This window comes from Saccharomyces cerevisiae, chromosome IV (assembly GCF_000146045.2).
Source record: "Saccharomyces cerevisiae S288C chromosome IV, complete sequence".
Lineage (NCBI taxonomy): Eukaryota > Fungi > Ascomycota > Saccharomycetes > Saccharomycetales > Saccharomycetaceae > Saccharomyces > Saccharomyces cerevisiae.
The window spans coordinates 899,008-911,690 of NC_001136.10; the positions used below are offsets into that span (position 1 = coordinate 899,008).

At 36.6% G+C, this 12,683-nt stretch overlaps 5 protein-coding genes across 5 annotated transcripts, besides 1 other annotated feature; 2 read left to right on the forward strand and 3 right to left on the reverse strand.

Moving 5' to 3' along the window:
* The first annotated feature begins 43 nt into the window (after positions 1-43).
* Positions 44-589: an origin of replication (ARS427; Putative replication origin; identified in multiple array studies, not yet confirmed by plasmid-based assay).
* Positions 544-4,473, reverse strand: RAD9 (chromatin-binding protein RAD9; the record flags this gene model as incomplete). Its single annotated transcript, NM_001180525.1, has 1 exon — positions 544-4,473. One exon carries the CDS (start codon positions 4,471-4,473, stop codon positions 544-546), a length of 3,930 nt encoding a protein of 1,309 aa, NP_010503.1.
* Positions 4,474-4,773: 300 nt separating this feature from the next.
* On the reverse strand, positions 4,774-6,045 carry SPR28 (septin SPR28; the record flags this gene model as incomplete). The annotated part of the gene is made up of 1 exon (NM_001180526.1): positions 4,774-6,045. One exon carries the CDS (start codon positions 6,043-6,045, stop codon positions 4,774-4,776), a length of 1,272 nt encoding a protein of 423 aa, NP_010504.1.
* A 402-nt stretch (positions 6,046-6,447) lies between these two features.
* MFB1 (Mfb1p) lies at positions 6,448-7,845 on the reverse strand (the record flags this gene model as incomplete). The annotated part of the gene is made up of 1 exon (NM_001180527.3): positions 6,448-7,845. The coding sequence occupies one exon, from the start codon at positions 7,843-7,845 to the stop codon at positions 6,448-6,450; it is 1,398 nt and encodes a 465-aa protein (NP_010505.3).
* Positions 7,846-8,322: 477 nt separating this feature from the next.
* GTB1 (Gtb1p) lies at positions 8,323-10,431 on the forward strand (the record flags this gene model as incomplete). Its single annotated transcript, NM_001180529.3, has 1 exon — positions 8,323-10,431. The coding sequence occupies one exon, from the start codon at positions 8,323-8,325 to the stop codon at positions 10,429-10,431; it is 2,109 nt and encodes a 702-aa protein (NP_010507.3).
* Positions 10,432-11,046: 615 nt separating this feature from the next.
* On the forward strand, positions 11,047-12,294 carry YDR222W (uncharacterized protein; the record flags this gene model as incomplete). Its single annotated transcript, NM_001180530.1, has 1 exon — positions 11,047-12,294. The coding sequence occupies one exon, from the start codon at positions 11,047-11,049 to the stop codon at positions 12,292-12,294; it is 1,248 nt and encodes a 415-aa protein (NP_010508.1).
* Positions 12,295-12,683: the final 389 nt, after the last annotated feature.

Consider the following 12,683-nt stretch of genomic DNA (forward strand, 5'->3'; position numbering starts at 1 on the left):
GATTATGTCTCGTTGCTGATATGTGTCGTCCCAGTACTCAACTCTTTCTGATGAGATTTTGAATATCTCATTTTATTTCTCATCAAACAGCCATGCATGCGACTGAAGTGGACTACTGCGGGAGAACACCGATCTTATCTTTGAAATTGTTGCACAAAAATATTTCACTACCTTGGCGTTTCTCATCTCACCCATTGGGGTGAATCTCGTTATTGCTCCTTATTTTGGTCCATTTTATATTAAATCCTGTATCATGTTTAACATTTTTCATCTTATACCTCATACAAAAAAGAAAAGCTATTTATGAAAGTTAGTTCATTACAAGATGCAAGCCTAAAATATATGCTTGATCTTAAAATTCATGTATAGAAGAAAAAGACCTTACCAACGTTGTTGGTTACCGTGTATAACTAATACCAATCTTGAACATTAACCACTCCTGGCGTGTGGGAGGATGTTCTTAGACTTAATTAAGAATCTCTAAATTTTTTTTTATTTAATCGTCCCTTTCTATCAATTATGAGTTTATATATTTTTATAATTTCATCTAACCTCAGAAATAGTGTTGTATATATCATTGTCCGTAATATCATCGTGAAAACCAGTGTCCTCGTTAATTATTGTCTGAATTAGCCATTCTTTAGATTCAGTGTGAAATATGTAATTAAATTTCTTAAATTTCAGTGATATTTGACTTCTCAATCTTTCGAGAAGCTTCATCTGAGATTTACCATTATTTTCGTTAGCATATATGAGAAACTTTAACTTTCGATTAGATAATTCTGATCCTATTCTGGGTACTAAAGAATCTAAGGCATTTAACAATGGCTCTGTATCATCTACATCAATATTGGGTAAATCAATTGTAAGCATTCTACCTGCGCTCAAACATGCAAAAGCAAATTTGACAAAACTGTCCAACTCAGATCTACCCCAAACAATAACAATGTAGTCATTTAACATTTTCTTCACTCCACATATCTGATCTCTTAAATTAGATCCGCGTAAGAATTGTGTATAAAATGAAAAAATATTGTTGGATTTAATGATTCCTCCCTTTGATGGAGAATCTAACGATAACCGAAAACTTTCACCCGAAGGTAATAGGTATTGGTATATTAAATGTGGTACTATTCTTTTCTTTTCAATGCATGCACTTATGAATTTCCAGTGTAGTGTAGGCCACCCCAACGCCAAAGTTTCTAAGTACTTTAAGCTTCTTAAATGCCGTTTTGTGATTAGGCAAGCAAATCTGCAGTCTGCAAATAGGGAATGAGGTTTCCAGGCTAGCTTCAAGGCCAATTCTCGAATATTATCTGTATTACCTTTATTGACTAAAGATTTAGCTAGCGGATGAGTGAAGTTAAATAAAGTGGAAAATCCTGACTCAATTACAGTGCCGCCTTGCGATTCAATGGTCTGTCGAAGTTCCTCTCTATTTTCGAATAGGCTTGTCAAAACAAAAATACATTTATCAAATACATTCCCTGTTCTGATTTCACCAGAAGAAAAAAGCAGGCTTGGCGCTCCTGCATGTTCAGCTAATGCGTCTCTAGAATCCTTTTTAACAATTTCCTTCTTTTCGGAGCTCGATTCTATTTCGTTATTGTACACTTCAGTATGCGTATTTATGTCCTTTTCGTCATCAGTATGTTTCTTCGGAGACAGAACATTGGTCATTGATTTCCTTCCCCTAATGGGATGTCTCAAGTACCTATACGCGTCGCCTTTATTTTTCTCATTATCTTCTAATATGATCTTCGCTCTTTTAGCCCACTCGCTTAGGTCAAGACTGATCGAGCTTAGTGCTTTAATTAACGTCCTTTTCCCCAACAATCCGCTTGCATTTTTTTTTTTCAAATGAACCGTATCATATCCTCGAATACATCTTATTATGTTGAGATCATGGCTACGACATTCTAGACCAACGACTACGTACTCATTTCCATCAAAGGTAACAGCATCCCCTATTCTAATATCTAAGTAGTAGATGTCCTCATCTTTGGTTAGCGATCTTCCTGTTTCGAAATAAATCCAACAGCCATCTTGATTAGTGTCAACTTCCAATAAAATACCCGGATAAAATTTGTAATTCCACGTATACTGACACCATACCGCATTTCCAAAAATTATGTCGTCTTTCGATAAGAAACTATTATCTGCCGTTCTAATACCTTCAGGAAACACGTAAGACTGTTCTTTAGAGTCTTTGCCCGAACCTGTCTCCCCTGTTTGTATGGTAATGCTGCAAGACGGTTCCCTTTTGATAGAAGCAGCATCCAAATCTGAATTTCTTTTGAGGTGTTTTGTCGGTGATGTCTTAGTGCTTCTGTTCTCCTCCTCTTCACCGATCTCTATTGTATCTTTTTGACGTCGCTTTATTGTTCTTCGGTTCTGAATAATCTCCTGTGACTCACTTGGAAATAATTGCATGAGGTTTTTCTGAAGTTCTGAGCTCTGTCCTTTGCTTTCGTGTTCAATCAAAGCTACATCCAAAGACTCTGTGCCATCTTGTTTATCTGAATTGCATTCTTTATTATCATCATGAAGCTGAAGTGAGTTCCCCTTGCTTTTTTTTATCTCCATTAAAGTTTCTTCCTCGACTACCAGCTTTTTTGGAGACGTTTGAAGATCTTGCTGCTCTTCAACTTCAGGCAGTTCTTGGGTTAGTTCAACCTCGCTCATGATTGTACTTTCCTTTTTCGTATCAAGCTCATTTGGGGACATACGTTCTGTTTCATCACTTCCTGAATCAGATATTTGCTTTCCTGAAAGTTGTAAGTATATTCTATCGGTTATTTCCTTTTGTTCGTTGAAATCAGATGAACCGGCTATGATAATGTCATCTCTGGTAGCTGCATTTGAAGAATTTTGTATATCGTTTGAAAAAACATTGTTTGTCTCTACTTCTCTCTCGTGTATATTAAATGTATCTTTTTCCTTCGGAATAGGTGAAGAATTCGAGGGTTTTGACATCGTATTCTTAGATGGTGAACTAGTCTCAGGAACTTCCAATATGGGTTCAAAATTAATCCGAGAAAGAGTAACGGGAGTTTCAAAGGTTGCATTCAAAGCATTTTGTTCAGGAGAATTTATTATTTGGGTTTTTATTTCTTCTGTCTGGCCAGTAGAATGAAAAACAGGTCCCTTCTGAGCAGATATGCCTTGGGAAAGCGATGAAACAATTATCTGTGTCTCTAATTCATTATTTGTTTCGGTATTGAAACTTTTAGATAAGGGTTGCGTATCGATTGAAATACTATCTAAAGGCATTTCCTGTGTTCTTGGATTATTGACTATTTGCGTAGATCTATTGCTATTATTTTCCGTTTTGTCTTTTGAGTATCGGAATATCCACTTCTTGGATGGTTCCCGATTGTTTACACTCTCACTGGAATACATTTCTTCTTCCGCATTGTTGCGTGAAGGGGTGCCAGACACAGCACTATTAATATCGATATCTAAATTGTTCACGTCATTCTCTCTACCCGAAACATTCAGATTCTTTTCCAATTCGTTAATCTCCTCTGATTCATTACTTTGTATTATTTGATTGTTCCGTTCTCTGAGATCATCTGATGAATAGTTCTCACTTTTCTTTTTTACTGGATTTTTTTCCTCGATAGCTCCTATGTTATCTTCGTTATTGTTAAAAACCTTGTTTACATTTCTTGTGGTCCGGCCATTCCCGGTAATTTTGTTCTTGTCATAAGAGCTTATCGAATTAGGTGATTCTGCTGATATCATGATTTGAGTTTTTTGAACTCGTTCATCTTGCATTCCTCCACTTTTACTTAATTCGTCTTTATATCTTTTAGGTGTAACAATTCCTTCCAATGCACAGTCATAATTATCAGCAGAACGTTCAGCCATCTGTACAAAAGTGGCATCCGCCTCTGTAACTTCTAATGACGCATTTTCTTCTCCATCATTCTGCTCTCCATAATAGCAAAACCCAGTATCTGACTTCAACTTTTTGAAGGTTTTCTGTTCCAATGGATCAGTTGGAGTTTGAAAAGTCATTTTTTTTCTTAACATCAGAGGAGTGTCTTCCAGATCGGAGCTTTGATATTTGGTCAAAAGATTTTCTTTACCAGGGGTTCGATTGCTTTTGAAAAAGTTAGCAATTCGGTCAAGGTCAGGAGTCCTTTCATTATGCAATATGTTAGCATTTGGTCGATCATTATCTCCTACTTCAATATTTAACTCATCATCATGTCTTGGACTCTCGTCAAGTAATCCCAGAGATTTTTGAAATATCTCACTTGTATTCATAAACTTGACAGGATTTGGATTTGCTTTGGGACTTCCTTCGATTATGTTTGTGCTATTTACCTTGTTTTCCAACGGATCAACGGGAACATTCATTTCGTTCATGTCGCCATCAGCCAAGGGAGAATGCAGTGCTTCCTTTATAGCGCTTTGGGTGACTCGATCTGGAGAGCTTTTCCATTGAACTAACTGGCCTGACATAGCCCTGATGTTGAAGATTTTCTCACTATGCTCTTTTCTATGGCGTTTCTCTATCTTGCTCACTTCACATTGCTCATCGTTGCAAATATCCACGAACAAAAATCCTCGCGTGTTTAATCAGAACTGCACTCTGAAAATTCAAAGCCGTGCCAGTAATAAGAAAGACACAAGGTTATATAGAGACACATCGAGAAAGTATATTATAGATTAAAAAAATTTTGCCTTATACTTTAGTGCACTTGAAAAAGCAATAAAATTTTATTTCATATGTATCTAACGCTAACAAGGCCGTATATTTATTTAGACCTTATTTTGATGGGGAGCTGCCAACATTTTCTCCAATAAATCAATCTTCCTTTGATAGTCTTCAATAATTCTGTTTTTTTCGTCTATTTCTTTGTGTATTTGATAAGCATTTTCATCGTTTGTATCTGGATTCCCAAGTGTTCTACTTGCACTATTTCTTCTGGTGGAAACATTGCTGACACTTCCCCTTGAGGTTTCGTCGATATAGCTATAGTTTGGAATATCATAGTTGTTTTTCTTCTCAGTTAACACTTTAGCCCTATAATTTTCATACAATACGTTGTTTGTTACATCTTTTAATTCCTGAAGGTGAGAACCTAACAGTATTGCTTTTAAGTATATAAAATCGGAGGTGTTTTGGTCTTCGACCACCAAGCTACCCCATTCGTACGTTCTGATATGCTCAACCCTATTTTCCGAATTTTTATTAAAAGTTTTGCTGCAAACAATGGCAAATGGCGATATTTCCTTGATCTTCGTGTCATTATCGTATTTGGATTTTGCTGAACTGGAATCGATGTCCATATCGTACAGAGCTAATGTTTCGCCTAGGGTGTCACTTTTAAAATCAAAAACACGTATATTGTTCTGAGAGATTTCTTGGCGCACAATGTCTTTGTGTAAATTTAATTCAGTTTCTGTGAGACCATCGGCTTTTGGAATAATGGGAATTAAATTAACTTTATCACAAATCGTTTTCATTAACTCAATATCAAATTTTTTGACTCCTCTTGGAGTACTCTTCAGAAAGTATAAACAAACATGAGGCCTCCCATCAGTTTCTTTTGTGTTTCTCTTTATTCTGACCTCTTCTTTTAAAACATTTGCAAACTGTTGGTCTAAGTAGTTTTTTATAACAACAGAGCTTTGTGAATTGTCGACATTGTCACCGCAGCCTGGAAACAATATGATATCTAATGTTATGGGTACGCCTAGTTCATCGTTCAAATACACTCTTCTGGTGACAAGCTTCAGCCCAGGACTCAAATGGGCTGTTTTATATCCAGGATCTATATCTTCGATGGCGTTTCCATTTTCTGGTGTTACATTATTTGTCACTTTATCATCATCATCATCATAATCCCCATCAGAAAGCGATATATCCTGACCGCACAGATTGTTTAAAAACGTTGATTTGCCGCTGCCTTTTTCTCCAAGTAACAAAATTGACAACTGCAGTCCTTTCTTGTAACCCTTGCGACGTCTTAACTCATCTCTGCTGAGAGTATGTTGTTCAAGAGCTGAGTGATCTTTCATTGGGAACATTTGATTATTTACTGACTTTATGTACGTATAGTAGCTCTTTTTTTGTATCGATTTATAAAAATGCCTGTTCTTACTATTCTTATGGGAATGACACAAAATGTAGACGCATGTCTTTTTCAGGCGTCCTTAATATGAGCGATCAAATTTCGCATCAAAAAAACTTTATTGAAGTTAGAATATATGAAAAAAAGCCACGAAATTTCTAAAGGCAACCACAAATTGTCTTATTATTGATAGAATATAAAAAATAAGTCATTTATTTATATGTACATCTGTGCAAATGGTAGCGGCGCTCTTTAACTGTTTCTACATACCATGCATGCTTGTCTAAAACCATTTCGAAGTTCCGTTGCTAATTCAGAGAAAACTCTTCCAAGCAAAGTCGGTTTGAGGCGTTTTCTGTTATATATTAAAATCGGTATTAGCGTCAAGCCGTTTGATTACATGATCATTCGTATTCGACCCACTAGGGTTATCCAATTCGATTTTGCGATAGCATATCTTATTACCGTCTGTAACAACCGCCTTTAATTTGCTTCTTTGATGAGGTTTGGATAATTCTATTACTGGGGAAGTGTGACTTCTTTGAAATTTATTTTCATCATTTTTCTCTGTTATTCCTTTACAGTTCGAGCTATTTTCTTTTATAATTAATTGTTCATAATTTGCTATCTTTGTACTGTTGACTCTTTTAATTGCTAGAGGATTAGTTGTTTCACCGTTAAAATCGGGATAATGCCTTTCAATCTCCTCTAAATAACCTCTTGAGACGCTCCTTCTGCCAACTTTCGGTAGTATGTCAGAAGGGGGACTTATGATTTTCCTAAAATCTTCGTCATTAGCACTTAACGAACTGGATAATTTCAATCTTGGATTGTCCTTTTTCTTTGTTTTTAATGGTCTGCTATCTCTAAAAATTAACTTCTCAAAAAGTTCGGCTTTATCCTTGACTTTATTAGATTTTCTCAATCTTGTGATTGAGTCAGACGATTCAGTAGATGTAGGCGTCATCTCTTTATAATCAGGATCTCGTGACTTAGTGAAATCCATTGTAATATTATTCCAATCATCGTCCAGTAGTTTGGGCGATGAACTTGAAAATACAGAATTTGTTGAACTTCTAGAATAATTAGAAAATGTCGGAGAAGGGATAAAAGGTGGCTTTTTGACTAAGTCTTCTTCAAATGTTGTATTTTTTTCCAATCCGTGGAGAGAATGTATTTCTCCATTATTCTCCTCTATGTATGTATCATCAGAATCCGCTGAATGGGTCCTAAATGCTTTATCATTGAGTTCGATGAATTGATTCATTCCTTGTAGTATTGCAGTATGAGCGATTTGCTCCCTTGTTATTTCTGTAGGTTCGTTCAAATCCATATTTAAATCTTTCACAGAGCCCTTTTCTTTGCTCTCAACTTCATTTGTTCTATAACTTATTGTCTTTCTAGCCGGATCAATAACGCCTAGTTTATATTTCCGCTGAACATTTCTTAATGATGCGACCAGGGATATGTTGTGACTATTTAAGGTTTTCATTGCCTTTCTATTAAAATTCAAAACATCAAAGACATCAACAAGAACATTTTTTGTCCACCACATATTCCCGTTTGAGCCGATAACAGCATTTCTGTAAACAATGTTCTCATTCGCCAGCATCCTTAGCAAGGTGCAAGTTTTCCCTATGTTTTGTAAATCATTCATATCCAGGTGAGACAATATTCGGAACAATAGGTTTAATGGTAAGTTTGTCAGGGACCTTTCCTCCAGCGGCATCTGTACACTACAAGAAAATAATGTCATCTATGTGGTTGAAGGAACTATAACTAATTCTGGAACAAAAGTGAACTTTCCTTGTGCAGTTTGGCCAATTTGTTTTGATATTTTGTATGAGGATATTTAGCAAGTAGTAACAGAGACTCCTTGGTTATTTGAAAACTTTCCCTTTGTTTAAACTATAGCAAAGTATAACTTTCCTTTTCCTATTTTGTGAAAAAGTAAGTAAATATTGTTATCTCCTCCCAACTGGTTAAATACTGGGTAGGTGCACAAGCGTTTATAGTTTCTAAGAAGACAGCACCAGGAATAATGATAAACAGTTGTTTGGGTCAAAACAAAACGGGTATTGCCAATGCCTTTTAAAATACTTACCCGGCCATAAAATGAATAATAATAGTGTATGAAGACTGTGTTGGAAGATGTTATGGTAGAAGCAGAGGCTTCCGCACTGCATTTAAGAAGCATAAAGGCACTTCTGCTATTTCATTAAGAAGATTCGCTATGGTGAGCATGTTCTCATTATTTCTGCTATTAATTGAGCAATCGCCGCTTGTAGCGTCATTGCAACAAAGTCAACGGCATATAGTGGGTGTTCCCTGGGAAAAGCAGCACTTGTATGACTCGAATGAACCAGATTTGACTAAATGGCACTGTTTGAACCACGAAGATATCGTATTGGATATAAGCCAGATTAATGATGGGGTTTGTGATTGTCCTGATGGTTCAGATGAGCCCGGCAGCGCCGCCTGCGTGGAAGATATATTCAAAAGCGTTGCAGAGGGAGGTGGTAAAGTGAATAAGTATTTTTATTGTGATAACAAGGGGTTTATTCCAAGATATATACGAAAATCGGAAGTCGCAGATGGTATTTGTGACTGCTGTGACTGTTCTGACGAGCTACTTTCTGGATATGAGCTCTTTGATGCTGGATCTAATTGTTCTCAGTTAAAAAACGAATTTGACATTATGGCCTCTAAAGAGTTATCAAGTTACCGGGAAGGTAAAGAGGCCCTAGAAGAACTGGAAAGAAAATACGGTACAAAGGAAGAGGCTATCACCCGTGGTAATTGCTTAGAAGAAGATAAGGAAAAAGCTTCTGCCGAGATAAAAGTACTCTCCAACAGGCTCTCAGAAAATCGAGCCAAATTAGAGCAGTTGAGAGGCGAGTACTTTAACCAATTAAGCCATGATCCCATTTTGTATCAATTTGAACAATTAAACAGTACTCGTTTGGGATCGGACATCCTTACATCGTTCACTATGGTTTCAAGAGTAAGTAAAGGTTACCAGGACATATTCAAGATTTTAAGTGATTTATCAGAGGCCTATACTCCCTCGCTAAATGATAAAGTTGTCAATGATAATATTAAAAAATTCAGAAAAGTTAGAAGACGGGCTGAAAAGGCTAAAATTAATGCAGATAGCAAAATTGATGATGAGCAGGCAGATAATCTTTACTTGTACTTTACAGAAGAAGTACCTCAAATTTTTTTGAAAAGAGAATCTGAGAACACGTTGAGGTACGTCATAGGAAAATCCAATTTTGTTCAAGCGCTAGTGGAGGGTAAAATTAACTATACCAACGATATCTTGGAGTATATCAGAGAATTCCGTTTGATTATGGATGATATTTCTCAGAATTACAATGTTAACTTTCAAGATGCAGGGGTCAAAAGTGCTGTCGATTCGTATAAAAACTACCTAGGTGAATACGGCGAACTGGCTGAATTAGAACCAGCTCACCCGTCAGAGAGCCTTTTGAGATCGTTGAGCGAAGTAACATCATTTGTGAACGAGAATGCACCAAAGGTATTGCCACCAGACGCTGTTGAGTCAGAACAAGATACGAACAGCGATCATATCGGTACTTCTGGAGATTTGCGCAATAAACTCAAAGAGATTCTATCTAAGCTGAATATTTTTTCATCTAGAAAAGATTTGGTCTCATTAGAGAAGAGATTCCGCTCTTGTGAAAGTCAAGTCAGTCTCCTGGAGAATGAATTAAAGCAAAAAATGGACTATAAGAAATTATTAGATGAAACTGAAGATGAAGGAACTAATTCTACTGCAGGAAATCTGACTGAGCTTTTAGAACTAATGGGATCACAATCCTATTGTCTTGACGACATACTGGACAACTATGTGTACACTATATGCTTTCAACGTCCAATGACCGAAGGTGTCATATATCAAGCTGAGGATAAGGTTGACGGTAAAAAAGTTTTGATCGGTCGTTTTAAGACATCAGGTTTTAATGTTGACTTAAACATGGAAAAATACGCAGAACATTTAAAGGCCACATATGATGAGAAGAGTGATTTGATTTCAAACTTAGCAGCTATACAGGACGATGACGGTAACATGCAACATTACGTATTCGGGAACTTAAACGAACTGAATAATGGTCTGGTACTAGAATACGAAAATGGAGACCAGTGCTGGAATGGTCCGCGCAGATCGGCTACTGTATTTGTTCGGTGCAGCGACAAATTCAAGATTCGGAGTGTACATGAAGCGACTAAGTGCAACTACATCTTCGATGTCGTTGGTCCTCTAGGCTGCAACAAGACTTTCGAATACGAGCCCCCTAAGTTCAATTTAAGTGAATGACTGGAAAATGAGTAGTTAGGCTTTTTTAGTAAGTAAACAACTAGGAAGGCCGATGCTGTGCCGTGATACTCTTTTCCGCAACAAAAGCAATATTTCCCTCGGCCAAAACGCGAAAAGACGATAAATAAGTATATCGTTCCAAATACTGATAGTTCTGTACGACCTGTTGGAATAACGCGAAAAGAAGGGTACGGCGTAATCACCCCACACGGCTTGTATTTTTTTCGGAGAACTAAGTCATAGACGTAATGCTAATTTTTCCGTCTAGCCGATGTTTATGCGGCTTTTATTTTTTTTTTTTTTTTTTTCTCATCTTTGTTCTTCCGGTTTCCAAGATGTCTCACAGATTATTACAGTGAATTCCAAAATCATGTTTACTACTGGAATTTGTATGCATATGTTTTGGCAATCTTAAGCCTACGGATTTTAAATGTGATGGATATAACGAACAGTGTTTACTGGAGACTCACTTCTCTGGGCTTGAGTTTACGATGTATAGTCATATAAAAATGAAGAAATTTCTTGAGTGACAATTGCCGCCGTACTTCGTATTGTCTTTTCTTGACAGTGAGGGCGTATAAGATACATCGTACATACATAGAGACTCATTTAGTGATGCTTGAATCGAGCAGTGATAAGATAAAGTTTGCGCCTATTAAAGAGGTAGATTACAAAAAACCGGTAAGTAAGAGTAAGAACTATACTCTTATTAATGACATCCAACCATTGGAGTGGTATTGTCACAATGATAGTGAAACGGGCTACCAACACACCATAAGTAACAAGACAGATGGTGGTAGAGGTTTATTCAGAGTGATGAAAAAATCGATGGAGACCAGAGTCGAGACCCAAACGTTATATTTCACAGATTTGCATACAGGCTTGTGTGGATTTGTTCAATTACTGTATTCTACGGTTATGGGTGGTATCTATAAAGGCTTCCAATTGAATTTCAAGGTTTTTGGCTCAGAAAGTAATAATACTGACTACGACGTTTGGGAAAGTTTTAAATTGGATGACATAGCTGAATTTCAACCATTAAAGTTTGTCTCTAGAAATGTTATTTTTGAATTTTTGAGCAACAAAAATGAAAAATTAGGTTCCATTGGCCAGTTATCTATCAAATGTGATTTACCAACATGTAACAATACAATTCAAAATTTGAAAATCGATTTGTTGGTGGATTTGTTTCAAGGTTTTAAGATGAACCCCAACGGTTGCAATTATTATTTTGACAAACAAATCTCGATGAGTGACGAATTCGTTTCCTCAGACAAAATGATCAGACATGTTTTTGTGCCCAGAGGTAAATGTAATGGTAATATTTCCTACGATAAAAAACTCAATAGTGGGGACTTTCAAAATAAAAATATTTCATTAACTGATGTTCCTGTCGTTTATCTGGACGCTGTTCAAGGTCTTTTGCCGAATAAAGCAGCCAGTAAATGGAATTTCCTATGTTTTCAGAGCGAAAACTACTCTGTTTTAGCAATTGAATTCACTACTCCTCGAGATCATGATAACGTCACCGTAACAGTTTGGTCAATTACTGAAAAAAACAAACTGATATCTATTGGTTCTTCTGTGCAGAGCCCAAAACGTCATGTTAGGTTCCGTGCTACGAGTACAGATAAGGAAAGCGGCTGGGTATATCCAACCTCTATCAAGTTCCCCGGTGGATTTTCAGAACACGACTTGAGGCTGGTTAATCGATACGACGTTCTCGGTGAGTTACCAAGCATGGTCAGGTCGTTAGCTCAGAAAATTGTGAGCATCAAACCTTTCATTTATCAATACTGTCAACCTTCTAAATATAAGCACGAGAAAGGTATTTCTATCGTTGAGAGCACCTTCATTAGTTGAACAAAAGCGTGAACACTTCCACATGAAATTCGTTTTTTGTCCTTTTTTTTCTCTTCTTTTTCTCTCCTGTTTCTTCTACCAACTTTACCTAATAATTAATGTGTAATCGAATTTTTTTACATAATCACTACCTAATAACTAATTTATCATCACTTTTTTTTTTCATTTTGAGGCCACACTTTCCCCCATGGACTATTGCATCATTGCGCCATGCTTCTTACTTGCGTAAGCCATAGAACGGAAATATCATGTTCCCCTTGCCGCATGCATATTGAAAACATCACGGGAACGAGAAGAATGGCATTTTCGAAATAAAAAGAAATCATATTTCAAATGTTGGGGAGAGAAAGCAAAGGGGAATCAATAATCATTAAGGGAAGTCGATGAAA